This window comes from Pteropus medius, unplaced genomic scaffold, assembly GCF_902729225.1.
Source record: "Pteropus medius unplaced genomic scaffold, Ma_sr-lr_union100, whole genome shotgun sequence".
NCBI lineage: Eukaryota > Metazoa > Chordata > Mammalia > Chiroptera > Pteropodidae > Pteropus > Pteropus medius.
In genome coordinates, this window is record NW_024353517.1 from 2,552,620 (window position 1) to 2,580,546 (window position 27,927).

Genomic DNA, 27,927 nt, shown 5'->3' on the forward strand with positions numbered 1-27,927 from the left:
AGCAGGACATTTTTGTTTTCAGCTCCTGTGGCCAGATTTCTTTTCCCTGGATACCACAACTGTTGCTGAAGTCCAGTAGTGCTCTTGCCTTCTTGCTTTTCTCTCCTATAACCCCTAGGAGGTCATGTCTTATACCCCTTTTCTGAGTGGGAATGTGGGTATTGCCTGTATTGGAGAATGACCGTGTTAGGGGTCAGTGTTATAGGGAAAGGGTTTGGACAGTTTGAGAGAACTGCAAGGTGAGTGGTATGTGTGCTGGGCTCAGGTGCTCCTCTGCTGGGGCCCATTGGCTCAGACAGCTAAGCTCGCTTATCTCTGTTTGTGCCCTCCTTTGCTTGCCCCTTCTTTCTCCCACTTTCATCTCCTACCATTCTATATGTGACAAGAGGAATAACCAGGCCCATGTGTCCCTGTCTTAGGAAAGACAGCTGCTGAACCTCCCCCGCAAATACCTCCTGCTGGCCCCCCTCTTCCTTTGGCCCTGGCTCTAGTTCCTTTGCTTTCCCCTCATTCAGTCTCCCCACAGCCTCTGTCCTCAGGGCCTCCTGGCCTGACCTTGTTCCTATCCCCCCCAGTTCTTCCCCAGCTCTCCTGTTCCTTCTCCCCAGGATGGGGCTGTCTGCTAAGGAGTATGGCCTAGATCCCGGAATTCTCCAGTTCAGCCAGATGAGATGCCTCCCAAGATTAGGAAGGAGGGTGCTGGGATGGTTGGGAGGATGGTGGGTGTGTGTGGATGGGAAGGGACAAAGAGGCAGTTATGACCAGGAAACCAAGACAGAGGAAGTTGGGATGGGTAGAGAGACTGAGGGTCCCCTAGGTGAAGGAAGTGGGAGAGAAAGCGTTTCAGGTTGGGGATCATGATGGCCGGATGGGCCTGAGGACAGGTTACTGCAGGGAGGGAGACACTGTTTATAGCTAAGTTTCTGTCCTGAGAACAGTAGAATGAGGAGAAATCTCAGAGAAGAGGTAGGGACATTGGCTAGGGCAGCAGAGTGAGGGGTGTGAGAGGTGTGGGCGGGGGGGGGGGCCCAGAGTCAGGGAGATCAGTTGGTGGGCCTTTCTTGTATGTTGTCATCCTTAAAGACAAGTCTCATCCTCGGCAGGAACCGATCTTAGCCGGGCCTCTGGCCCAGCCTTTGCCCCTCCCTAGCCTGGGGCTCTCATCCTGGGCCAGACCCGTACCTCCTGCCTGCCGTTCCTGTGGCCGCCGGCAGCCAGGAGGGGCTCCAGACCCTGCCTCTCCTCCTCTCTGTGCCCCCAGTTCCTCCTCCCCTACCCTCCGCTCCCCCTTCCCCTCCAGCCCCTCCCTCCTCCTGCCCGGTCCCAGCCCCTCCCTCCCTCCCCCACTCGTGATCCGGGCCGCGGCTGCTGGGCCGGACCCCCCGGGCTCAGCCCGGCCCCTCGCCGAGCTGCCGCCGCCGCCCCGTTTGCTGAGGAGGAGGCCCCCGGCCGGGGTGCGGGGCGCGGGGCATAAAACGGGCCAGAGCCGGCGGCCGGGGCACTAGAGCCGCGTACGGCCCGGGTCAGCGCCCGGCCGCCCTCCCGCGCTCCTCCCCGCAGCTCCTCCAGTCCAGCCCGACTCCGCGCCGACTCCGCCGCCGCCCGACGAGCCCCTCGCACTGCCGGGGCCCTGGGCCGGCCCCCTCCTGCCGTACCGCCCCCGGCCCGGCCCTCCTCCCACCTCCCTCCTCCCTGTCCTGCTCCCTCCTCCTCCCGCCTCCCCAGCTGTCCCGTTCGCGTCATGCCGAGCCTCCCGGCCCCGCCGGCCCCGCTGCTGCTCCTCGGGCTGCTGCTGCTCGGCCCCCGGCCGGCCCGCGGTGCCGGCCCTGAGCCCCCCGCGCTGCCCATCCGGCCCGAGAAGGAACCACTGCCCATTCGGGGAGCGGCAGGTAAATGGGCATTCCTGGGAGGTGCGGGCGGGGAGTCCGGCTTGGGGCAAGTCCGCGCCCGCCCGGAGGGGGCGCGGGGCGCAGGTGGCTCAACGCAGCTGGCCACCCCGAAGGGTGGGCGGGGGCCGCAAGGCGCAGCGTGCCTGGGGACCCGGGGCCCTCGCCGCCCGGGGCGAGCACACTGCAGGAGCGGGACAGCGGCCACCAGCCAAGCCCGTCCCCGCAGGCTGCTCCTTCGGCGGGAAGGTCTATGCCTTGGACGAGACGTGGCACCCGGACCTGGGGGAGCCTTTCGGGGTGATGCGCTGCGTGCTGTGCGCCTGCGAGACGGTGAGTGACCTCAACCCGCTGTGGCCGCGGCCCTCGCGGGTAAGGGAGCGGAGGGGTTCTGGGACGTCGGAGTGGACTCGGAGCTGCTGAGGAAAAAGAAAAGAGCCTGCAGATATTTGGGATATTTTCCTGGCAAAGGACGGGTAGGTGGGGCGCCCCCTTCAAGTCTCAGGTGTTGATTATTGATCGCCCACTATGTGTCAGTGTCTTTGCCAGCTCCTTTTCGTCTCTCACTTAACTCGTAGTACAACCCTGCTAGGTGGATACTATTATTATCCCCATTTTACACATAGGGACCCCAAGGCCCGGAGAGCTTAAGTAACTTGTCTAGGTTCCCGCTGCTTTTAAGTAGCAGAGCGGTCTGCCCCTGTGGGACCACCTTGCCTTGGTCCAATGACTCTCCCCCGCTAGCCCTTGGTTCTTACGGATCGGCGTCTTGCACTCACTTGGCTTTCGTGTCTTCTCCGCGAGCAGCCTCAATGGGGTCGCCGCATGAGGGGCCCGGGCAGGGTCAGCTGCAAGAACATTAAACCCGAGTGCCCAACCCTGTCCTGCGGACAGCCACGCCAGCTGCCGGGACACTGCTGCCAGACCTGCCCCCAGGGTAAGGCCCGTTCAGTTGTGAGAGGAGGACAGCCGGGCCACGGTACTTGGTCCTGAGCCCTGCGGATGGGGTGGATGGAGCGGACCGAGTGGCCAACTAGCCCTCCCAGTGCCCAGCTGAAGCCCGCGTCCCTTCTCCCATTCCCCTGCGCAGAACGCAGCGGTACGGAGAGGCAGCCAATGGGCTTGGCCTTTGAGTATCCACGGGACCCAGAGCACCGAAGCTACAGTGACCGTGGGGAGCCAGGCGCTGAGGATCGGGCGCGCGGAGACGGCCACACGGGTAGGCAGGGACCCGTCAGGGACCGGGGTTGTGGTTTTGGCCCTGCTACCATAGCAGGTGATAGCACTAGGGGACATCTTCCTTCCCTTGCAGACTTTGTGGCGCTGCTGACTGGGCCAAGGTCTCAGGCTGTGGCACGGGCCCGAGTGTCACTGCTGCGCTCTAGTCTGCGTTTCTCCATCTCCTACCGGCAGTGAGAAAGGGGAAAGAGGGAGGAGGGGTGGGCTGGGCACCAGGGGCAGGAGAATTGGGAGAGATTGGAAAAGCTGGTCTGGCCCAGGCTCAGAGTTCAGGCTCACCAAACCTTTGTTCTAGGCTTGACCGTCCCACACGGATCCGCTTCTCAGACTCCACTGGCAGTGTCTTGTTTGAACACCCTGCAGCCCCCACCCAGGATGGCCTGGTGAGATGACGCCATTATAAGTGTGCTGAGTGGGCACTGTGCCGAGGGTGTGCTCTGTATTGCTTCCTTTGGTCCTCACAACAGCTCAGTGGAAGGAAGGCACTGACATTATGATGCCCATTTTACAGATGAGGGAACTGAGGCTCAGTACCAGAATGTGATTTGCTGGAGGTCACACAGCTAGTAAGTGGTGGAGCCAGGATTTGGACCCCAGCATCTCGATCCAGGGTCCCTTCTTAAGCTTCCTAGGAGGGCCTGGGGGCTCCTTCCCATGTTCCTTTCTTGCCAGAGCTGGGCCTCTTAGCTGGCCTGTCCTGCCTGCTGTCTGAATATGGTCTTCTTGTCTCTGTGCTCTAGGTATGTGGGGTGTGGCGAGCAGTACCTCGGTTGTCTCTGCGGCTCCTTAGGGCAGAACAGCTGCATGTGGCACTTGTGACACCCACTCATCCTTCAGGAGAGGTCTGGGGGCCTCTTATGCGGCACCGGGCCCTGGCTGCAGGTGAGGGGAGCAAATGGCTTTTGGGTGTGGAGTTCAGTCTTCTCTATCCCTAGGAGTGGAATGGGCTGAGAAGGATTTTTTTTTTGATGGGCTCTTATGGTCCACTCTCCCTCAGAGACTTTCAGTGCCATCCTGACCCTGGAAGGCCCCTCACATCAGGGCACAGGGGGCATCACCCTCCTCACTCTCAGTGACACAGAGGACTCCTTGCATTTTTTGCTGCTCTTCCGTGGGCTGCTGGAATCCAGGAGTGGGGGTAAGTGGGATATGGGGAGGGCATGTAAGAAGGGTAAAGAGAGCACCTAGCTCACAGAGGTGTCCACGTGTGCCGTTGTTGCAGAACTAGCCCAGGTTCCCTTGCGGCTCCAGATTCTACACCAGGGACAGCTATTGCGAGAGCTCCAGACCAATGCCTCAGCCCAGGTGAGTTAAAATCTGGCTTTTGCTGCTACCTGCTCTGGCCTCTTGCTACGCCTACCATATCCTGCTCTGTCCTCAGGATCCAGGCTTCGCTGAGGTGCTGCCCAACCTGACAGCCAAGGAGATGGACTGGCTGGTACTGGGGGAGCTGCAGATGGCCCTGGAGAGGGCAGGTGGGCCAGGGCTGCGTATCAGCGGACACATTGCTGCCAGGCAGAACTGCGATGGTGAGGCAGGATGGTGCCTGGCACCCTGAGCGCGCACAACTGAGAGGCATAGAAAAGTGCCAGGGGTGGGGCCAGGGTGCGTATAGGGGGATCTTGGGGGCTGTGGGTATGAATGGGCATGGGGCTAGCTTGCCTCCACTTGTCTTGCTCCTCTGCAGTCCTGCAAAGTGTCCTTTGTGGGGCTGATGCCCTGATCCCAGTTCAGACTGGTGCAGCTGGCTCAGCCAGCCTTAAACTGCTAGGAAATGGCTCCCTGATCTACCAGGTAAGAGTCAGGGGCTACAGGAGGTGGGAGGGCAGCAGGGTGGGGTGGGGCTTTGGCCCGCATTGGTTTAGGCCCCAGGCCTTCTTTGCCATTGCAATTTGCCCTCCCCAACCCTGTCCATCAGGTACAAGTGGTAGGTACAGGCAGTGAGGTGGTGGCCATGACACTGGAGACAAAGCCTCAGCGGAGGGACCAGCGTACTGTCCTGTGCCACATGGCTGGACTCCAGCCGGGAGGACACATGGTAAGTGCTGCAGGCAGAAGTAGGCCAAAGAGCCCACGTACCATGGCTGATAATTCAGGCGCTGTGAGAAGCCAGGTTGGATGACCAGGGATGTTCAGCATCATTCACTCACTCACAGGCTCTCTCATTGATGCATTGATTTACTGGGCACATTTTTATTGAGCCTCAGGCCAGGGACTGGAGTACAAAGGAAATCAGATGTGGCCCCTGTCCTCAGCAAGCTCATATCAAATGGGAGGAGTTAGACAGGGAGGCCAGTGCAGGAGATCATATAATAATTGTGATAGCAATGGCTGCCACTTATTGAGCCTTTCTCATTTGCTACATAATGTACTGGTTGCCATATTTATATTATTTTTGGCCCTCACAGTACCCATTTTAGAGAAGATGAAGTAAAAGATCAGAGAGATTAAATAACTCCTCAAGGTTGTTACATGGGTAGAAAGTGGCAGAGAAGGAACTTGAACTGAGGACTGCAAGGTTCTTACCCAGTGTGTGGAAGTGTGTATGAATGTAGTGGGGGCACAAAACATGGAAGGCTTCACAATCTTGGGCTTATGTGAAAGCTGAGGAGGGGTTTATCCAGGATCTGGCAGGCTGCAGCAAGGGCTCACTCTTCCCTGTCCCCCAGGCCGTGGGTGTCTGCCCTGGGCTAGGTGCCCGAGGGACTCATATGCTGCTGCAGAATGAGCTGTTCCTGAACGTGGCCACCAAGGACTTCCCAGATGGAGAGCTGCGGGGGCATGTAGCTGCCCTGCCCTTTAGTGGCCACAGTGCCCGCCATGACAGTGAGTGCGCCAGGGGTCTGCCTGCATTTTGCTGTCCTCTAACCACGTGAGGGATGGTGCCAGAGGGCCGCGTCCTTTTGTGTCTTTCTCTGTGCCTGAGGTCTAGGTTTGCATCTGGAGATACACAGGTGGGGATGTTTAGTGTGGCCCTGCTGGGAAACCCTTCCTGTTATCATGGTGTAGGGGTCTAAAACTTGCTGTTCTCCCAGCCCTGGGCCTATGGACAGTATCTGCCAGCTCATGGAGTCTGTGCTGGGGGACATGGGGAATGCTGGGATTGAGTGGCTGCTCTAGGCTACCTTCTCATCTGTTACCTTTCCTCTGTCTGGATCCAGCACTGCCCGTGCCCTTGGCAGGAGCCCTGGTGTTGCCCCCTGTGCAGAGTCAGGCAGCAGGGCATGCCTGGCTCTCCCTGGATACCCACTGTCACCTGCACTATGAAGTGCTGCTGGCTGGGCTTGGTGGCTCAGAACAGGGCACCATCACTGCCCACCTTTTTGGGCCCCCTGGGATTCCAGGACCCCGGCGGCTGCTGAAGGGATTCTATGGCCCAGAGGTGAGGTGATGGTGGGAGGCAGCTTGGAAAATATCTGCTTTTTAGCATGAAGGGCTGTGTGGGTCTTTGACAGGTGAAGCAGAGAGCAGGCTGCTATATATGGCAGAGATGACATGGGCTTAGGAGTCAGACAGACTTGGCTGTGAATCTGACTTATCCTTTTATTATCCATTCTACTTCCTGCATTCTTCTCTGGTGGGATCCCTTGGATAGTATGTAATATCCTGGATCTCCAGAGAGGTTGGTGGGATGACCAAGCCCCCTGAAGTGGGGTGGGTTGCCATGGATTTGGCATCAGATAGATGTGGCTTATGAGCTTCATACCATTGCTAATAGACTTTGCTACCCTGGAGACTTTATTTAACCTCCCTGGGTCTCAGTTTTCTCATCTGCAGATTGGGACCGGTAGGCTCAGTCCTAGAGTGCCTTGTTCCCTCCCTTACCCTGTCTACTCACAGGCACAGGGCGTGGTGAAAGACCTGGAGCCTGAGCTGCTGCAGCACCTGGCACAGGGCACCGCCTCCTTGCTGATCACCACCAAGGGGAGCCCTCAAGGGGAGTTACGAGGGCAGGTAGGCAGGCAATGAGGGCCCGTGGGGATGGGTCGGAGTTGGGCTGGCACTGTGTGCCTTTGCGCTAGTCATTTGCTCTTTCCAAGCCCTGGAGATGGTAGTTTCAAACTCCCTGGCTGCTTGGGAGGATGAAGCCATACAAGATACATAAAAAACGAGGTTGGCAGCAGACTACACTGTCCTTGGCAGCCGAGATGATAGCTGTGGCTAATAGCATCCTCGTGGGGCTCAGAAGCGCCCAGTGGACCGGTTACAGTTGGCTGGAGGGCTGACTGCTGCTGATGGAGACACGAGAGGGAGCTCAGGCACTTCCTCAGCCCGCCTTTCCTCCCAGGTGCACATCACCAATCAGTGCGAGGTGGGAGGCCTGCGCCTGGCCGAGGCTGGAGCCGAAGGGACACCGAAGGCTGGGGCTTCCGATGTACCAGCAGTCGCAGTGCCTGCGTTGCCCGCTGTGCTCGGCCCTGACATCCCAGCATCCACCAAACCTGGCAGCCCCTGGCGAGCCCGAGACCCCAATACCTGCTTCTTCGAGGGGCAGCAGCGATCCCATGGGGCTCGCTGGGCGCCCAACTATGACCCACTCTGCTCGCTCTGCACCTGTCAGGTAGGAGGCCTCCGAAGGGCAGGGCGGAAGGGCACACTGGGGCCCGGTTCCAGGGGTAAGGGTCCCAGTCAATGCCCCCCTTCTCCCTGCAGAGACGCACAGTGATTTGTGACCCTGTGGTGTGCCCACTGCCCAGCTGCCTGAGTCCAGTGCAGGCACCGGACCAGTGCTGCCCTGTGTGCCCTGGTGAGTGCCCTGCAGGGGTGGAGAGGGTCATGGAAGGCCCATCTGTATGGAACGAGGCCTCCAGGGAGGGAAGGAGAGTGATCACCCTCTTCCTTTGCTATTTATCTGGCTACACAGAGAAACAAAATGTCAGAGACCTGCCGGGGCTGCTGAGGAGCAGGGACCCTGGAGAGGGTGAGCTGGCCGTGTATGAGCTGGGATGGGGAACTCAGAGGAGCTTTTGTGTGGGACCAGGAGGGGGACAGGATGGTGAGAGTATATATGGGTGGGGGTGAAGGCTGAGGGGCACAGGTTTCAGTGACACTTGATATGCTTCATTAGGGTTACTGGCCCTTCGGAGGCCTCCTACCTGACAGTGGGGGTTGGCCTGAGACTCAAGCCTTGATTTTGGGTCCAGCCAATGAGCTCAGTACTAATGGTAGCTGGGCACTGTCCCCCACCAGGCTGCTATTTTGATGGTGACCGGAGCTGGCGGGCAGCGGGTACCCGGTGGCACCCTGTCGTGCCCCCATTTGGTTTAATTAAATGTGCTGTCTGCACCTGCAAGGTATGGCTGCTCAATCTTCTCTAGTGCCGTAACACAGATGGGTCTGTAGAGATGGGGAGGGGCAGCCAGGAAAGAAAAGCCCAGCCTTGGCGAGGAGGGATCAGGGACCAAAATAATATGAGAAAAAACCCTTTGGGTTTTGAGAGTTGGCTTCCTGTAGGAAAAGGTATGAATTCTGGCTCTGCCAGATAATTAGCTCCGTGTAATTCCTGGCACTTTCTGTACCTCCCTGAGCTACACTTTCCTCTCCTAAAAGCAGATGTGATAGCACCTACCTTTCAGGGCTACAATGAGGATTAAGTTCAGGTATATACAACACCAGCCCAGGGTCTCTGAGTAGAAGGCCATGGATGTATTACTTGAGGTGCGGGGAAGGAGAGGGAGGAAGCAGGAGGCTTATTTGCTCCTCCTCCTTCCTGACACTCCTCACACAACGGATCCCTACAGGGGGACACTGGAGAGGTGCACTGTGAGAAGGTGCAGTGTCCCCGGCTGGCCTGTGCCCAGCCTGTCCGCGCCAACCCCACTGACTGCTGCAAACAGTGTCCAGGTGAGGGGGGTGGACACTAAGGCCTCCTGGGGCAGATAAGGCCCTTCACTGCCTTGTCTTGGGTGAGGGAATGCATAGCGAGGGTGGATGGAAGGGAATTCTCAACTAATTCAGCATTTACTGAGTACTGTTCTGTACCTAGCCCTAAACACAGTGGGAAGAATGTGCATGTATTAGTGGGCTATGATGGATTCCGGTTCCTGCCCCATGTATCCATCCATCCATCCATCCATCCATCTATCTGTCTGTCCGTCCATCCGTCCTCATCATATCCTCCACATTCATATCCATCATATCATCCATCCATTCATTCATCCATCTCATCTCCATCCATCCATCCATCCATCCATCTATCCAAATTTATCACCTACTAAGTGCCAGAAACTGCTAGGTACTAGAGAGTCAAAGACAAAACCTGGGTGGGTGTCACAGAGTTCATATCTACTGATCTCTTCCTCCTCCTCTCTTTCTCTCCCTTCCAATAGTGGGGTCAGGGGCTCAACCCCAACTAGGGGACCCCATGCAGGCCGATGGGCCCCGGGGCTGCCGTTTTGCAGGGCAGTGGTTTCCGGAGAGCCAGAGCTGGCATCCCTCAGTGCCACCCTTTGGGGAGATGAGCTGCATCACCTGCAGATGTGGGGTAAGCGGGGAGTGGAGGGCTTGTGTAAGGTGGGCATTAGGGACTTGGCCTGGAATGGGCAGACCTTCTCATGGGGGGCAGGCTCCTGGAGGCAGGCTTCCCCAAAGGGGCTAAAGGCCGCTGTGCCCCAGTGCCTCTGGGGACCCTCAGGATCTGCTCTGTCCTGCACCAGGCAGGGGTGCCCCACTGTGAGCGGGATGACTGTTCACTGCCACTGTCCTGCATCCCAGGGAAGGAGAATCGCTGCTGCTCCCATTGTACACTGCAGAGGCGTAAGTGAGGGAGTCAGGCTGCCTGGGCTGCCTGGGGAGGGACCGGACCACCTGCCCTGTGCCAGGAACAGCACCCTCTGCTTCAGAAGTGCCATTCCATTCCGCCCTTACAGCAACCTTGTGGAATTGTTATGGATTATCTTTTCTTTACAAAGGAGACTTCTGAAGCTCAGAGGAATTAGGCAATTAGACTAAGGTCACACAGCTGGTATGTGCGGACTTGCTTAGAAAATTCTGACCTTTGTGGGACGAGAACAGAGATGCTCTGCTGGGCTCTCTGTGCCACCCCGTTCATTCCCTTTCTCCTCCAAAGTTTACTCCCTTCTGTCTCCAGCAGCCCCAGAAACAAGGACAGTTCCAGAGCTGGAAAAAGAAGCTGAAGGTTCCTAGAGAGCAGCCAGAAGACTGCATGACCAAGAGGGTGGGGCCTGGGCTGGGGGAAGGAGTAGCGCCAAGGGCCTTGCAGTCTCCTGTAGGGAACCCAGTGCCTTTGGCTCCTTTTTTCTGCCTCTTCTCCCTTCCCCCACTACCTCTGGGAATCATAACTCCACAAGAGTGAGAGGCAGCCAGGGCCGACCAAGGCCATGTCCACTCCAACTTCTGCCCCATCACCCTCTGGCCTCTGCTTCAGAAGCCCAACTCCTTTCCTTCTGTACATAATGTCACTGGCTTGTTGGGATTTTTAATTTATCCTCACTCAGCACCAAGGGTCCCTTCACTTCACTCCTGCTGCCCCTGAGCTGAGCAGAGTCATTATTGAAGATTTTTGTATTTATTAAAACATTTTTTTCTCAGTCTTTGAGCTCAAGGTTATTTCTTTGTGGCGAGGGCCTGAGTGGGCTCCAGTGGAAAAGGGTCTGAGAGTAGGAGGGGAGAGAGGAGCTCTGGCTCCGGGGGCTCCCCTTTGACCCTCGCACAGCAGTTGGCTGGCACGCCTAGGTTCCGCAGAGGAGCTTGGAATTGTCTTTGAGAGGGACCAGGCCTCAGGAACGAAGGCCACTCGAAGCATGATTTAGATGTAAGTTTAGTTTCCACTGGCCTACCTATGGCTGGCATTTTTGCTCACCCCCATGTTTGAAGTTGCTCCTAAGAGAGAAAAATGTAACCAGCCTCTACCTTCTTTGACTAAAATGAGACAAACGCTTCCTGTTATTCTTCTTTCCTGGAAACTAATTGTGTTCCAGACCAATTCTGGGCAAATCTGGATCAAAGTGGATTGGAATCAGCCCTGCTCCAGTTCTTGCCTGAGCTTATCTTGGGATCAAGTGATGTACAGAATAAGATAAGACCCCTAGCCCCTTTCTCCCCCATTCCTGCCACCAGTAGCTGGGCAATAACACAGACCTCACCTGCTTGAGGGAAATAAGAGTATTAGGATAGAGAGGTGTCAAATATATGTACATGCAGATCTATCTTTTGTGAAATAAAATGAGTCTGAAATTTTATGACCTTCTAGGGTAGTGGGAAAGGGAAATCATAGCCTTCTTATTTGGGGTTAGGCATGCTGTGTGTGCTTGAGAAGTTATTGTCTTAGTCCAATGAAGCATCAAGTTCCAGTTCTGCTGTTACCTAGCTGAGTCATTTAACCTCTGTGAGTCCCTGTTTCCTTTCTGTAAAACATATCTCCCTCACAGGATTCAATCAGAATTTCTGAATTTTGCAGCTCAGTGCCTGGCACACATTTATTGGAAAGGCATTTTAGCTGAGGTAGAATTCTTGGAGCTGGTTTGAAATGAAAGGCAGAGAGAAATCTGGGGAGGGCAGTGGCAATGGTTTTCAATTATGTTTGGCGTGATATTCTGCTGACTGCCCATGGGGAGTGGGGAGGCCAGGCTGGGGATGAGGGGATGCTGAAAATGGGGATAACTAGACTTGGCCTAGAGCCCTGGCTATCAGTAGTGGAGATTGTGAGGGTCAGATAGGAAAGAAAAAGCAGCAGGATTGGCCTGGGGCTAAATGCAGAGAATCAAGTATGGCACCAGGTGCGGTGTGATGGAGGATTTGGCCCAGAAATGGATGCACAGACAGTATTGTCCTCCCTGGTGAGGAAATTTGATGGGAAGAAGGGTTGAGAAGGGAAATTTTGATCCTTTGATTTAACATGAGTTTGCTGCTGAAGCTGAAGTAGTGAGCGTTCACAGGGTGGCTCGATGGGCTCCGGGAGGCAGGAGCTTACTCCCAGATCCTGCCCTGCAGGCACCCAGCCTGGCTTCAGAGCGGCATCAGTGGATGTCAGTTGAGCAAAGGAATCAACAGCTAATGGGTCCAGGCAAACTGCTGTTTCCTTAGACAACAGTCTTTGAAACATCTTTCCCCTCACAGTCTGCATTTCAACCAAAGCTGGCCAGTCCCCAGGGCCTGCTGAGTCCTAGAAAGGTGGTAAAGTGACCACAGAAGTCCAACCTTGCACAGTGTGTGACATGTGTCAGATGACTTGGAAGCCCTGACTTACAGAGACCTCAAGAGGGCACTCCATGCATTCCTCTTCAGGCAGCTGCACCATCTCAGAGAGCCCTTCCCATTTCTAAAAAACAAAAACAAAAACAAACCCCTAACACAACAACACAATGACACCACCACCACCACCATACCACCACCACCACCCAAGGAGAGGCTCATTTTTCTGGGTAGAGTATTTTAATGTCTCCAAATGGTTGCTGATAGGATTTAAAATTTGGTATCTAACCTTGGATCACTCAGACCTACTTTGTAAAGGGTTTCACTGAGTCTCTGAGCTTCTCAAGAGAAAGAGATGGAAGGCAGTAATACACAGGGCCTCTGTATGGCCAGAGGAGAAATGGGGGTGAGTCTGATACACCTGTTTTTTGGAGAAAACTCCTTCACACAGTCTTCTAGTTTGCCACTTTCTACTTGTGAGCACTTTTATGCATTCTGCAGTGACACCCCTTTGCCATCTTTTGCCACATCCAAATTTTGGTATGTCAGGTGAGGAACAACCACTGTGAGCTATCACGTGGTGGCACTGCTGGCAGCCATCAGTTCACTTGGGGACAAGTCAACCAGAGCAGTGTCTGTGCAGGTATTTGAATAATTTATGGCAACGACTTAAGAATGGTAGTTTTCAAACTCTGACTCACATGTGTGAAGGTGCCTCCAGGAGAGGGAAAAAGGGGGGCTGGGGAGAGTGGAACCGCTCAGTGCTTACTGGGAGTAAGGACTCTAGGGCCCTCCCACTCTACTTCCAAGTCAGCTGCTCCATTTCTTGGAAGGCTTGCTTTCCAAAGAAGAGTTGGTTGCTTTTGAAAAAGTTTTAGAACAACTGTTTTATTGCATCTCACCCTCAGTCTCTTAAGAAAATAATGAGAAGTAGAAAAACAAAAATGTGACCCTTCTGAGACAACAAAAGTGGCATAAGGGGGAGGTCTCATAAAGTAATGCAATTGGAATAAGTAGGGAGTTCAAGCATACTGAAAGGGACACATTTTGGCTCATCAGATTTTAGGTTAGTTACAGATGATGTGTGAAGGAAAAAAACAATACATATGAAATACTGGAAATGCACTGTTAAAGATGACGAAAGGGGAAAAATTATTAGGGACTATTAATGCTTATAGAGTTCTGAAGGTGAAGCTCCCTTTAACACTGTCTGTTTGCTTTGATGTGCGTTTCCATGAACAAAGAGGGCTGCAGGAATGATTTTTGCTCACCATAAAAGTAAATCATTGCGAAAAATTATAGCAATACACAAATGTATGAGGAATAAAGAAAAATTTACCTGTTAGAAAGAAAGAATTCCAGCCCCTGGATAACTGCTATTAATAACTCACTGAGTATTTTTCTAAGTTTTAGTTTGCCTGGCCCGAGCCACATCCTGCCCCTGCAGTACCTCAGTCCTCACTTGTGAAGTGGCTGTGATGTCTGTCCTTGACCCAGCTGAGGGTATTTGTATGATAACCTCTGGAGCTGGAGCACATATAAGTCTGTACAAACAAGGACTGCAGGAAATTGCATTGAAAAGAAACCTAACCCTTTGTATTTAAAATAGGGGAGGCAAAACTCCAGAAATTTTGAAAAATTCTCACCAACTCAGAGAAGTTGGCAAATTGGCACCCAGTGATTTGATTTTTAGCAAATTGACTAGAGTCCACCAGTGGAGTTCCAGCTCCTCATCTGATGAGTGTTGGGCAGGCCCGGAGGTTGTCCTATCCTCATGTGGGCAGCAGAGGCTGGCTAGCGGGGCTGTAGTTTGAAAATCTCTCTGAATGCCACCTAAAGAAGCACCATGCAGAAAACACAAATAGGCTCCTGAAAATGCTCAGGAGAGGGGTTCATGTGAAAGAAAGGGAGCAGAGAAAGATGATGAGGAAAGGTACCTGGTAGACTAATGCTGGAAGAGCAGACTCTAGATGTTGAAAGACAAAAGATACCTCATTCTCCCCAGCAGCTCCTGCAGCTGGAACCAGATCAGCCGCAGGTTATCTTCCCAGAGGAGCAGGGAGCCCACATGGGCAGCAGCCCAGTACCCCTCCTTCTGACTCCACTTCCCACTCCTCGGGTCCCAGGAGGTCTAGATCAGATTCACTTTCAGGACTCATCCCTTTCTCCCCTTGGCACAAACATTACTGCACCTGCTGGCTGGTGCTTGAAATTCCTTTTAGAAGAGACTTTTTCCTTCCACAACTGAAAGATGGGAGTTTTAAAATATAAAAGACTGGTTAAGATCTTAGATCATCTGCTAAAGTATAATCTATCAGTCAACAAATGCAAATGATTATTGTCAGATCCTGTTCCTTTTAGACAAGAGGAGAGTTAGAAAAAAAGTAGAGGGTGAGTGAATGAAGGGTGAAGAGGTAGGAAATGGGAAGTCACAGACAGCCTTTCAGGCAGGGACATTGACAAGGGCGGAGGCTGTTACCTCCCAGAGCTCCTCAAGGTAGAGATGGAATTTCTGTCCTGCATGTTTGTGCTCTCTCCCAATTTAGCGGGAACTCGGCCACTCAGACATATGATTCACATCAACTGTTTTTTCTGACTTTTAGAGGTTTTTTGTTTTTTTTTTTTTAAAGGAAAAGCTGATGTCATTATGAAGGAACTTTTTTTCTCATAGGTTTCAATTGAGGTATCACCTAGATTCCAACCGAGGTACCACTGGAAACGGCACCAGGGAAGACCTTTCAAAAGTAGCTTTTTAATTTTCTCTCCAGAAATAGATGAATGTGAGGACTTCCCTTACAGGGGTAAAGGAAGTGGTTTTTTATTTTTGTTTGATCATAAATATAGTAATTTTTCAATGGAAAAATTTTAGCAAACAGAACAGGATGAAATGAAGAAAATTTAATGTTAATTACTTAATAAAATTAAAACAACTCAGAAATAATACTCATTTACCTTTGATTCCCTCCCAGTCTTTTTCTGAACATTAGTATACCATGATTTCTTTGAAAATTTCAGATGGTTATTTCTAGTGAACCATTTTTTTAAATTATAAAAATAATATTTGCATGAGGTAGAAAGTTTGGTTAAAGAAAAACTCCAGATTTTTTTTTTTGGTAGAGAATACAAAGTTCTTTGAATTATTTTCTTCCTTCTGTGTGTTTTGTTGAGCTTACCCTGTGTTTATAGTTTTATATCCCTCTTTTCTTTGCTTGGCCCTGTTATTACCTATCTCATGAATTTTGCCATGGATTGTTGGGGTTTTAAGAGAATTTTTTTTCACATCTGGGTGAAGCCAGATGAAGAGATTGAGGGTGATCTGAAACCGCAAAGCTGGGGGAGCAAGGGTGGAATAAACTCAGTCCAGCGGGACAATGGCATGGCAGTGCCATTTGGCAACAGCACCTGGGGTGAAGAAGGAATGCGTTTGGACACCTAAGATGAGCCACAGTCCGGAGCAGTGGGGAGCCATGAAGGAGCTGGAAGGTGGCAGTCAGAAGGAGCCAGAGATGCAACGAGGCGGGGGCGGGGTGGGAGTCTCTCTGCCTGAGATCAGGCAAAAGCTGCTCCAAAGCTGGACCAGCTCTCTACATAGCTGTGGTTGCCTTAATAGTTTGCAGCGTGTGTATTCCTTTTGGTTGCCAAGAAGACTCAGCTGAGCGGATTTGGGCTCAGTAGATGACATTTTGGGATAAGAAGGGAAGCAGTTGTTGGGGGTGGCAATGCAGACAGATCTAGGAGCAAGAAAAGCCTGCTTTGCTAGAGACCCTTTTGATCGCTTGACCTCCATTGCCTGGGTTTATTTACTTGTACAAACTTCCCAGAAGCATGGCGTGTCTTGAACTAGCAACAGCTTAGTATAGTGGTTTGAATCCAAGACCTAACATTAAAAAAAAAAAATTGAGGTGACATTAATTAGTAATATCATGTAAGTTTTAGGTGTACAGCGCTGTAATTCGATATCTGCATACACTATAGCATGCTCACCACCAAAAGTCTATTTTCCATCTGTTACCAAACATTTGACCCCTTTTACCCATTTTGCCCTCCCCTGACCTGTTCCCCTCTGGTAACCACCATTTTGTTGTCTTTACCTATTAGTTTGTTTTTTGTTTCGTTTTGTTTATTCATTTGTATCTTTTTTGTTTTATATTACACTTATGAGTGAAATCATACAGTTTTGTCCCTTTCCATCTGACTTATTTCACTTAGCATAATATCTTTAAGGTCTATCCAAGTTGTTGCAAATGGCAATATTTCACCTTTTTTATGGCTGAGCAATATTCTATTATGTATATACCACATCTTTTTTATACAATCATCTGTAGAAGGACACTTCAGTTGTTTTCATATCTTGGCTATTGTAAATAATGCTGCAGTGAACATAAAGGTGTATATATCTTTTCGAATTAGTGTTTTCATATTCTTGGGATAAATATCCAGAAGAGAAATTGCTAGATCATATGGTAGTTATAGTCTTAACTTTTTGAGGAACCTCCATACTGTTTTCCATTGTGGCTACAGTAATTTACATCCCACCAACAGTGCACAAAGGGTTTCCTTTTCTTCATATCCTCTCCAACACTTGTTTTTTCTTGTCTTTTTGATAATAGCCATTCTAGTCAGATATGAGATAATAGCTCATCATGGTTTTGACTTACATTTCCCTAATAATCAATGATGTTGGACATCTTTTCATATACCCATTGGCTGTCTATAGTCTTGCTTGGAAAATTGTCTATTCAGATCCTCTGCCCATTTTTTTAACCAGTTTTTTGTTGTCGTTGTTGTTGAGTTGTATGAGTTCTTTATGTATTTTGGATATTAACTCTTTATCAGAAATGTCATTTGCAAATATTTCCTTCTATTCCAAGGTCTGACAGTTTTAGGCTGTGTGACTTTGGGCAAGTCATCTGACATAGCTGAGCCTCAGTTTCCTGCAACGTGGTGATAATGTTATCTGCATGATTGTTATGAGGACTATAGGAAAGGTATGTAACATGTATGGTATATAATTGGCACTCAATGACATCACTATAATTAGATTTAATTGGTGTTAGGGACGGGGAAAGTACTATGCATGCCCATGAAAGGGTGAGGTTATTTTGAGGTAGAGGAAACTGAGTGCTCAGGCTTCCATAATGTGATGGGACAAAAATTGTTACTGTGGACATGACCACAGCTTTTCTACTGTCAAAGAGACTCTTTCATCGTCAGCCTAATCCTCACTCTCCTTTCCAAGCCCAGAGAGAAAGGATACCTTCTTGCTGGGAGTGAAGCTAAGCCAATACGCCTCATCAAGTGGTGAGAGAGGTGGGTGCAGGGGTGAAGGTTCTAGGGCTGGAGAAGAGTGCAACAGCATACGTGGGGCGAGAGGGAAGTGGACCTGAGAGCAAAGAGGTTCTAACATGTTGTGGGCTGCATTTATGGGTTTCCTTTAATATTTTTTAAAATATGAATAAAACATGGAATTCATTTTTTTGGTAAAATATACATTACATAAAATCTACCATTTTAATTGTTTTTAGGCGTACAATTCAGTGGCATTAAATACATTTATAATGTTGAGCAACCATCACCACTATTCATTTCCAAAACTTTTTCATTAACCCAGACAGAAACTTGTACAATAACTAACTCTCCATTCCTCTCCAACCCCTGGTAACTTTTATTATACTTTCTGTCTCCATGAATTGACCTGTGCTAGGCACCTTGTAGAAATGGAATCATACAGTATTTGCCTTCTCGGTTGAGCTTATTTCACTTAGCATAATGTTTTCAAGGTTCTTGCATGTAATAGCATGCAACAGAATATCATACTTTTGTAAGACTGAATAATAGTCTGCTGTATATATATTTCACATTTTGTTTATCCATTCACCTGTTGATGGATTATTGGGTTGTTTCCACTTTTTGGCTATTATAAATAAGGCTGCTATGAACATGGTTATACAAGTATATATTTGATTCCCTGCCTTCAATTCTTTGGGTATGTACCCAGAAGTGAAATTGCTGGCTCATCTGGTAATTCTATGTTTATCTTTGGAATTCCTCTTAAAGAGCTCTTGGCTGTGCATCTTTTATTCTTATTATGTTTCTCAAATTTTTTCATTCTGTTATAGTCCCTCCCCCTTCTTCATTTCATGCCAGTGGTTGATTGGAGAAACTGGGTTATTTGTCTCTATAGATCGATCCGCATTCTATATTTATTTATTGCCTCCTCACAGTGCCATTTAATTTGTTCCCGCATCCCCTATATTTTCTGTAAACCGAAAGCTAAATATAGAGCCTTGATTCGATTCTGGTTCAAGTTTTCCACAGGAATATTTCATAGGAGTGCTCTGTATTTCCCACTGGGTCATGTCAGGAGGTATAAATCGTACTTCTTAAATATAACTCTACTCTGAGAATGAACCATCTTGGTACCTGGGCTTATTAGGACTAGGTTTTTGGAGCTGCGACTTGTGGGGAATGAGTAGGGTCAGGAAGTAACGGTCAGTGGCAGTCGCATGCCTTCTCGGGTTACTTGGGGAGTATGTCCCCTCTCCCACTCGAGCACCATTGAGGACCTGGCCTGGCCCAGGACTCTGAGATGAAGCTTCTGGTCCCACAGGCTTCTGTAGCTCACCAGGGGAGTCCGGGGGGCACGGGTGAGTGGGGAATCTGCACCCTTACCAGAAGGGGAAGTAAAGAATGAGAAGAGAGGGCTCCATGCCTGTCTCTGGGCTTCGTACACAGCTGATGCCCAGGGATGTGGAGCAATTGGAACTCTTGTACATTGCTGGTAGGAATGAAAAATTGTACAGCCACTTTGGAAAACAGTTTGGTAGTTTCTCATGAAGTTAAATACATATTTACTATACATCAAGCAATTTTACCCCTAGATATTTACCTAGTGAAATGCAAACTATGTTCACACAAAAACCTGCATGTGAATATTTACAGAAGCTTTGTTAATAACTGTCAACAACCGGGAATAACCCAAGTGTTTTTGACAGGTGAACAGATGAACAAACTGTGCTACATCATTCAATGGAACAACTACTAGGCAATAAAAAGTAATGAACTCCTAATATGCTCAACAACATAAATGAATCTCAAATTTATTATGCTTAACAAATGAAGCCAGACTCAAAAGTATGATTCTATTCATACGATATTCTAGAAAAGACAAAACTCTATAGTCAGAAAAGATCAGTGGTTCTCAGGGACTAGGGCTGGGGGAGAGGTTGACTACACAGGAGCACAGGGGAATTTTTTTGGGTGATGGAACAATCCTATATCTTCATTGTGGTGGTGTTTACATGACTGTATGCATTTGTTAAGAACTCTCAGAACTGAATACTAGAAAGGGTAAATTATATTATATATAAATTGTACCTTAATCCAAATTGGGGGAAAAATGGTAGGATAGTGATCACTTGTCATTCTGAAGGTTCCAATCAAATCTCCCAATCCTATGAACTCCCAGATCACCTGGGTGATCACCCAGTTCAGAGATCACTCACCATCTCTGAGTTCTCCACTCAGAGAGGTCTTGGTAAGAGGCATGCCCATGGTCCATTGTGTAAATCAAAGGGACCACTTGTCCCTCTCTCAGACAGCTGTGAGTGGGCAGATGAGTTGGGCTCAGCCAATTCGATATCCTTTCCTGAGATTTTGAATCTTGAGAATATGTGACCAAAGGTTCGAAGACAGTGGCAAGTGAATTTCACTGTGTCAACAGCAGTGGCATATGGACAGATGGTCCTGTGCCGAGAGCTTGCATTCCTCTTTTGCTCTCGAGAGCTTCCCTTCTTCCTTCTCCTCCTCCTACCAAGGAGGAGCACTTCGATGAATTTTACTTACAATGGCTACAGTAAGTTTCTGTTGTTTGTAAGTCATGAAACTTGATGATACAGATAGCGTAAGAGCAGGTAGAAATGAAGAGAAGGACGAAATAGAAGTAACTGTGGGGAAAGAGGAAGATGGGAGAAGAGGAAGTAGAGGCAGGCAGAATCGAGTAACGAATCCAGGGCAAGCCCACATTAGGGAGGCCAGTCATTGGTACAGGTGAGTGTGTCTAGTTTGGTCCTGATACTGCTATGTTACAAGCAGTGGTACCCGCTCCCCCACGGTTGTGCTTTGTGGAAGTGGTGGTATGTGTATGGGGTTGTTATGGCAAATGTACTAATGTGCTCATTCTGTCCTATCTGGTTTGGGGATAATGAAACAATGAATAACAACAGCTGTTATTTATTAGGTGCCTGCCCTGTGCCATGTATTTTTAATTTCATCCACAATGCCCTGGGATATCTACTATTATTCCCACTTTATAAAAGAAGAAACTGAGGTCTAGAGAGACTAGGGAAGGCATTCAAAGACACACAGTAAGTGGCTGAACGAGGACTCGAATGTAGGTCTGATTCATGGAACATAGATTTAAGGGATCATTTCAGTTTTAAGGGAGGGTAGAGGCTGCCCAAATGTCCCCAGATTCAGTGCCCAGGATCTAGGTCCCCTTGAGGAAGGCTTCATGGGGCCTCATCCAGTTCAGTGAAGAACTATCCCTCAAGGCAGCCTACCAGGGAAGGAGGCAGCAACCTTGAGATACTGTGGGCAAGAACAATGGTGATAATCTGTTATCCGTACCCATGAGAAGATTGTTTTAGGGTGGTACCAGAGGGCTCAGGGAACTCTCAGAGAAGTCTCCTAAACCTTACATACATGTGGGTTCTGGGTAAGGTTACTGGTTTGTCCTTCCAGTGTGCTTGGTCAATTGTCGTCACCTGCCAAAAGGTAGGGCCAAAATCCTTTCCCCTTTCCCCAGGTGTCACCTGCCGAAAGGTAGGGCCAAAATCCTTTCCCCTTTCCCCAGGTGTCAAAGATGAGAATGGAGACAGGGATGGGGCAGGTGGGCTGTGTCTCATTTAAATTAGAGCAGCCCCCTGAAGCTCTTTTCAGTTGCTGTTTTCACCATCTCTCTGCTTTATTGTCCACCATATCCCATCTCCCTGCCACGGGCCTCTGTTCTTGCTGTTTGGCAGTCATCTCTGACCACTAGTCTCTGGCTCCTCCTGCACCTCTCCTTCGGTGCTGGCTTCCCATGCAGAGATGATGACTCACCCTCATACCATCCTTGGGTCAGGGGACGATGCTCACTCTTTTACTCTTGTACCGGAGTGCCTTGTCACTTATCCTCAGATCTCTGGGGCTCACAATTGCCCCAGCCCATTTTACTCTGAGCCCTCTGGGATGAGGCATGTCTCTTTCTTCTTCATCATCATCATCATGACCATTCACTGAATAGTCAGCGTGAACTGAGGAGCACTTTGATGAGTTAACATACCTGTGGTCCTCAACATAACCACATGAGATCATTAGTATTACATCCCACCCTCATTTTGCAGATGAGAAAAACAAGGTACATAGCTCAGCGGGTTCTCCATGACATATGTCTCCCTTCCCACACCCCTTTATCCTCAGACCTTTGCATTCCAGGAGCGGCCTCTCAGGCACCTTGATCTCACTACTGCCCCTGACTTTCATACTGTAGTGTTGAATCTGGCTCACTTCCTACCTCATGGTGATTTCTTTCCTGGGGTCCTAGTTGCTGCTCATGTTATGGGCCTCTGTTGGGTCTCTTCACCACCCACCCAACCATGCATTTATGGCTGTCTATACATGTGCGAACCTCAAATATTATTAGAGTTCAAGTTATTTTCCATGGGGTACAAAACACTTCTTTTCATGTCTCCAAGCATTTTGTGACAACTTAATTGGAACAAGGGTACCTACAGGATGGTGTCACTCAACTCCACAGGCTACAAAGTGTGTGTGTGTGAGCACATGTGTGTGTGTGTATTTAAGGTAAGAAGCCAAAATGTTTATAGTCATGAATGATCCCAGAGTGTCAGGCTTCTTGTTGAAAAACATCTGTTTTTTTATTTACAGGTTTTCCTATATCAAATATTTAGTACTTATATAATAAAAGTAAAAATAAATGTAATCTGGGAAAAATTTTAAAAGCATATAAAGAAGAGAACTAAAATCACCTGTGTTCTCAATATTCAGAAGTAACTATTGTTAACATTTTCCTATAACCATCTAGACTTTTGCCTGTGCTATTACATATACACATGATTGAGGTTGTCTTGCTCTTTTGATCACAAATAAGAAAAATCATCTCCATCTCCAGGAAGATTAACTAAAAAGAAAAAAACCGTATTTGGAGGATGGAGAGGTGTCTATAGGATGCTGGTACTTGGCTCTCTGAGGCTGTGAGGAGCCAGGCATTGCTCTCTCTGCTCTCAATAGAACTGAGTTAAGTGGACTTTTGGATTGCTCACCTTGATTGTCTAGCCAAACCCCTTCTTCTAGAGCCTATGGGGACTCCTCCTCCAGCCCACCTCCACCCCCAGATACACGCAGACATGCCTGGGGAGGGTGTCCATTAGCATTCTTTGGCTCACCTCTTCACTCAGGGCCGGCATGTAGTCCAAGCAGTGTCTAGTCTTCTCATTTCCTGGCCACTTCTAAAGATCTTTACACCTATAATGGCAAAGAACTAGATCCAAATAGAGTCAAGAGGTGGAGAGAGGGACAAACCTCTGCCACATGGACACAGCTGGGCCTGAAGCAGAACAGTCTTTTGCTTAGCAGTTGAGCTAGAGCCAGTCCTTTTTCCTCCATCTGGTTTGATGCGGGTTCTGTCACTTGTTTCTGAATGAGACCTGACCAATACCCCTGATCTTGGTTCGTCTGCTGAGTTCCCTCTTTGGGACACAGGAAAGGCTTCCTTTCGAAGGACAGGGTGGGGTACCCACAGCCCAGGGACTACAGAGACACAGTCCCAGCTATGCTCAGGGACTCACTGACTATGTTTGATCCCCAAATCCCTGGAGAGAGAATTTAGGCAGAGAATGGAGTCTCACAGGAAAATAGTGGCTGCCCAGAAACCACTTTTGTGGAGGCGTGGATGAGTAGGCAGGCAGAGGAATTCACAGACAGCGAAGACCACTGTGAGCCAGGCAAGCACCCTACAGCTGTTTCCTAGGGGCAAAAGTATCCTTATGAGACAGGTACATTTTTGTGTGGGCAGCAGTGGTACTGGTGCCACTGACAACTTGGCTTCTCTTGTCCGGCAGGCGCCAGGACCTGTCTTTTAATATGGGTCCCCTCCTACTATCTCCTCTGGGCCCTCTTGCTTCTTTCCTGGGCACCTCCCTCACCCTCCTCTCTAACCATGGCCCTGTTCCTTAGAGACCTTGCCTTCTGGGTTCTTAGTGTTTAGTAAGAGAGATCTGGGATTTACCTAAAGTCCCATGACACTGAGAAAAGAGCGATGAGTACAACAGGTGAGGCTAGCAGAGATCTGGGGACAGCCATACTCCCAGCTGGAGCAATGGAGCAGACCTCACAGAGGTCTGAGCTGAGCTTGGGAGGATCCTTAGCTTAGCTAAGCTTTAGATATTGTGAATGGAGGGAAGGCCTCGGGACCCGGGGATGGGAAATAGCAAGGGGAGAGTGGGGGCTCAGTGGGGTTGGAGAAGGAATATGAGGATGAGGTTGGACAGACAGGCCAAGGCATCCTGGAGATGGCCTTGAATGTCATGTATATATGCACCAGAAAAACCAAGAGCCCCCGAAAGTCAGGACTGAGAGATGGTTCAGAGGTAAACTGTCTCCTTGGGCCAGGGCTGCCCTCAGATGTGGGGAAACAGGTCTCTGCCCCAAGCTGGGCCTCAGAGGGCCCAGTGCTTTTCAGTGTCTTCCTCAGAATGTTCTAACTCTGCCCTCTCAGCCTTGAATGTCTGGGCTGGGCACCCTGAGCCTGCACTATGCTTGTGTGGGTCATGGCTTCCAGAAGCCTATTCCTCAAAATTTTCTAAACCGCACTCTGATGACCTAGACCAGCCAGAGCTGCCCTCCTAGCAGAGTGCCTGAGCCAGGACGAGGACCCCTGTGGGCCTCGGACCCTGTTACTCTCCTCTGTGTTGTCTCTGATCCTCTGCTCCCGGTGTGGGTGGACCAGATGCCCTGAGGAGCTCCAGAACTCATACCAACTGTACGTTATGGAGTGCCTTCATGTGCTGTGACTGGACAATAAACAAACATGTAAGTATCTCTTCAGTCATCAGTATAGCTCATGTGGGCCTATGAATTTTGGTACTATATTATAAAATCAAATTATTTACATTGACAGGGGATCCGCCAGAGCCTGCATACCCTGGGGATGGTCCTATCTTAGGCAATACTTGAGAGACCACAGTCTCCTATTCCTCATCCCTGTGGGCAGCTCCATCCATCCTGGCCTTGAGAAAATAGTCACTGCCCTCCCCTCCCCTGGGACCCAGGCCATCAACCTGTGCCTGTGTGCCTGCCTGGTCTCACGCACCAGGTGAACATGGGGCTCAAGAGATGAGCAATGGCATAAGAGACTTGGAATGGGGAAGAAAAGTTCACAAGCCAGAAGAAATTGGTGAGAATGTATGGGAGCAGTCTCTTTTGGGACCAAGTGAACAGAAGCCAGGGCACTGTATGAACTCCTCCTGTCCTTGACTCCTTGTGGGGGTCACCAGGTCTAGCCAGTTTGCTGCAAGCATTGAAGCAGGAGGGGCAAGGCCATCAAGAGTCTTCAGGGATTTCTTCTTGGGCTGGCCATTGCTGGAGATGGCTCTTTCAGAGTCCTGGCTGGGGGTTAGGAACCTGGCTGCCAGCGTCTCAAGATTCAGCATGTACTCCGCATTGGATCCCATTTTCATTGTGGTGCCCTGCCCTCACTCTGCCTGGCATGCCCGTTCAGAGACCTTCAATTTTACCCTTTTAGAAGAAAGATACCTCTATTGTCAGGGGTACCTAGTGCCACAAATTCTTCAACTATTTGGCAGTTCTGGGATATAAATAGAATTTTATTCTTTACTTACCCCACAGCTCAGGATTGAGCTTTCTTGGTTCTACTGCATTGCTTACCATTTGTCTAGTTGCTTTCCAGCTTCCACAATGTTTCCATTGACATCTCTCCTTTTCTCTTTTTCCTTATGGATTTTTCATCTTAAAAAAAACAAGGATTTCAGGAAGCAGTAGGGATGAATGCATAGGCCCATTTCACCACCATCAAGATATCGGAGCTGTCTTTCTAACATTTAAATCTGATTATGTCTCCTTTCTGTTCAAAATACTTTCATGGCTCCCCATGGGATAAAAAACAGAAATCTTGTGTATGGCATTTTTAAGGCTCTGTCTTAAATCAGAGTTTACTTCTCTCATGGACTAGACCATGGTGGATTCTGTTAATTTTCATAAAACAGAAATCTCAAGACACCTAGAGACAGAAAGAGTCAAAAGTTCACTTTTGTTCTCTATTAAATGCCAGTGTTGAAACAGTACTTGGTTATCACCTGTATCACTTTCAGCCCTTTTTCTCTGGACATCTTTAATTACTGAGTGGCCCTGAGCTGGCTGGGGATGGGGCGTAATGATGGTGTAGTGGTGTGCATGTGTGTGCGTACGTGTGCGTGCGCGTGAGAGCGCGTGTGCATGTATGTATGTGTGCGTGTGTGTGTGTGTTCACACCTGCCGCTGCAGCCCCGAGCTGCTGAAGGGAATTTCCCGTTTATGTTGCCAGCAACGAGAAGGCAGACTCTTTTTTCTGTACTCTTTCTGGGGCATAAATTGCAGCTGGTGATAAAATTTGTTCAGTCTCCCTCACTACGAAATCACATTGGACCACACAAACGCTGCGCCTGGGTAATCCTGTTAGACTTGCACTACAGGGACAGATTTTCCCAGGATGGATTAGGAAGACATACAACCACAGGGAGAGCTGGCAGGATCACCCAAAAAGTGGGGGTATTGACATCTGTTTTCTCCTCTTGTGAAAACATGAAGGAATTATTATGAACAAGAGGAATTACATTTGGTAGACCTTGATCAAAAAGAGAATGTATTGATCTATTTGCTCTGTTACCATATCAAAGAAAAATGCCATCATGAGTGGCTCCAACAGAGTGTTATGACCCAGGGTGATTTTGCTAAGAAGCTCTCAGAAAAGGCAATGAAAGCTCTTCATTGTGTCTTTCCTTACACTTGTATCTCTTCCCCCAAACAAAACACATTGGCTTTCTAGTTCAGCAACACAGAATCACCCATACTTGCCAGGCAATGCCCTACTTTCTTTTACATGAAGTTTTGCACAATCTATTCCCTCTTCCTGGAATACCTACTCTAACTTTTCTATTCCAGCTAGCTTGGCTTACTCGCTATTTTTCAAACATGCCAGTCATATTCTCACCTCAGAGCCTTTGCATTGGCTATTCTGTCTGCCTGGAATGTTCTTTCCCACATCTCCACGTGGCTACCCCCTCATTTCATTGTCTCCATTTCAATCCTACCTCTTGGTCAACACTGTCAATGCCCTCCACCCAAAGACCACCAGGAACCTACTTGCAGTGGAGCGAGTTGGGTTTATTGCTTGTTGCAATGAAGGAGAACACTCACCATGGGGAACAGTGAGCTTCTCAGTATGAGGATGGCAGAAAGGACTTAGAGCGTTTGGGCTTGTTTTTGTCTAGATCCATCATGGTCACAGAGTGGCCTTGTTTGATGCTGATGTTCTGTGAAATGGTTTACATTCAACAAGAGAACACAATAGCCTAGCTTTGTGATGTGAATGCCAGGCCAAGACCTGGATGTCAGGATTGCTTTCTCTTTACTATCATTGAATCCTTATTGCATAGAAGAGAAACTGGAGGAGAGGGTGGCAGGTGTTAAAGTTTGTCCTCGGCAAATTCTTACCCCACATTCAAGTGCCCAGCCAGAGGTTTCTCTTCTGAGAAGCTGTCCCTGATTATCCCAGGCCGATCCTGATCTATGCTTGTACTGCGTGCTGCAACTCTCTTTAAAGCAGTTATTGGATTTCGTTAACCAATGTCACCATAAAACAAACAAACAAACAAACAAACAAACAAATAAATAAAAACACACTTGGCAAAAATAAAAATGCAACTAAATTAAAAAAAAAAAAAGCAGTTATCAGAGAGTCATGCCCGGAGGGTCTGTATGTCAGTTTCCCCACCCTGCTGTGAATACCTTGGGGGCAAGGATCACCTCCTTCCCCTTAGAACTCCAGTGCCAAAAACAGAGTGGGTACCTAATAACTTACTGACTGACCAGCTGAATGCTCAGCTTGGCTGTACCTAAATCACGCCTCCGACTCAGGTTCCAGAATGCTGTGAGTATTCTCGGAGAGTATGGTCTGCAGGCCACTGGGTAGGAAACAGTTAAACAGGAGCCACCCAGGCACAGGCAGCTAAAGGGTATGTTTGTGAGTCTGTGGTTTTTAGGGACAGCTTTGAGCCACAGGACTTTGGCCTTCATGTGGTGCTTCTGCAATGTGGACTCCATCTGGGCCTGGCTCCTCCTAAAAAAATCCCCCTCATCTCTGCTGCCCAAGGCCCAGAGGAGGCTGATAGAAGCCTGCAGATCCCAAGAATGGGATAGGAAGGGTCTATAAGAGCCTAGGCACCTCCAAAACAGGGGCCACATACAAGGAAGACAGGGAGTTATCTGGTCATCTGGTTTTATTTTCACAGCAACCCATTGAACTATGTACGGTAGTATCCTTATTTTATAGCTGAAGAAACAGAGGCATAGAGAGGTTAAGTAACATGCC

At 49.4% G+C, this 27,927-nt stretch overlaps 1 protein-coding gene across 6 annotated transcripts; it reads left to right on the forward strand.

Annotated features, from left to right (window-relative positions):
• The first annotated feature begins 1,518 nt into the window (after nucleotides 1-1,518).
• CHRD (chordin) lies at nucleotides 1,519-10,678 on the forward strand. 6 transcript variants are annotated; one of them, XM_039850660.1, is made up of 23 exons: nucleotides 1,519-1,889; nucleotides 2,116-2,219; nucleotides 2,694-2,823; nucleotides 2,977-3,105; nucleotides 3,199-3,298; nucleotides 3,421-3,508; nucleotides 3,866-4,007; nucleotides 4,123-4,263; nucleotides 4,348-4,430; nucleotides 4,507-4,654; nucleotides 4,813-4,919; nucleotides 5,044-5,163; nucleotides 5,795-5,951; nucleotides 6,287-6,507; nucleotides 6,966-7,079; nucleotides 7,414-7,686; nucleotides 7,779-7,872; nucleotides 7,990-8,046; nucleotides 8,316-8,419; nucleotides 8,867-8,969; nucleotides 9,455-9,609; nucleotides 9,741-9,881; nucleotides 10,219-10,678. In XM_039850660.1, exons 1-23 carry the CDS (start codon nucleotides 1,742-1,744, stop codon nucleotides 10,438-10,440), a joined length of 3,081 nt encoding a protein of 1,026 aa, XP_039706594.1. In that variant the 5' UTR covers nucleotides 1,519-1,741; the 3' UTR covers nucleotides 10,441-10,678. The 6 variants fall into 6 exon arrangements, 5 of the variants coding, with proteins under 5 accessions (XP_039706594.1, XP_039706595.1, XP_039706593.1 ...); XM_039850659.1 differs by having other exon boundaries at nucleotides 1,521-1,889; nucleotides 10,216-10,678; XM_039850663.1 differs by having other exon boundaries at nucleotides 1,522-1,889; nucleotides 9,782-9,881; nucleotides 10,219-10,416.
• Nucleotides 10,679-27,927: the final 17,249 nt, after the last annotated feature.

Bases quoted from the DNA above. Each gene is read 5' to 3' on its own strand.
- CHRD (XM_039850659.1), top strand. From the start codon at position 1,742: ATGCCGAGCCTCCCGGCCCCGCCGGCCCCGCTGCTGCTCCTCGGGCTG. The intron at 6,508-6,965 runs GTGAGGTGATGG...GTCTACTCACAG, and splicing joins AGGGATTCTATGGCCCAGAG to GCACAGGGCGTGGTGAAAGA. The intron at 7,687-7,778 runs GTAGGAGGCCTC...TTCTCCCTGCAG, and splicing joins GCTCGCTCTGCACCTGTCAG to AGACGCACAGTGATTTGTGA.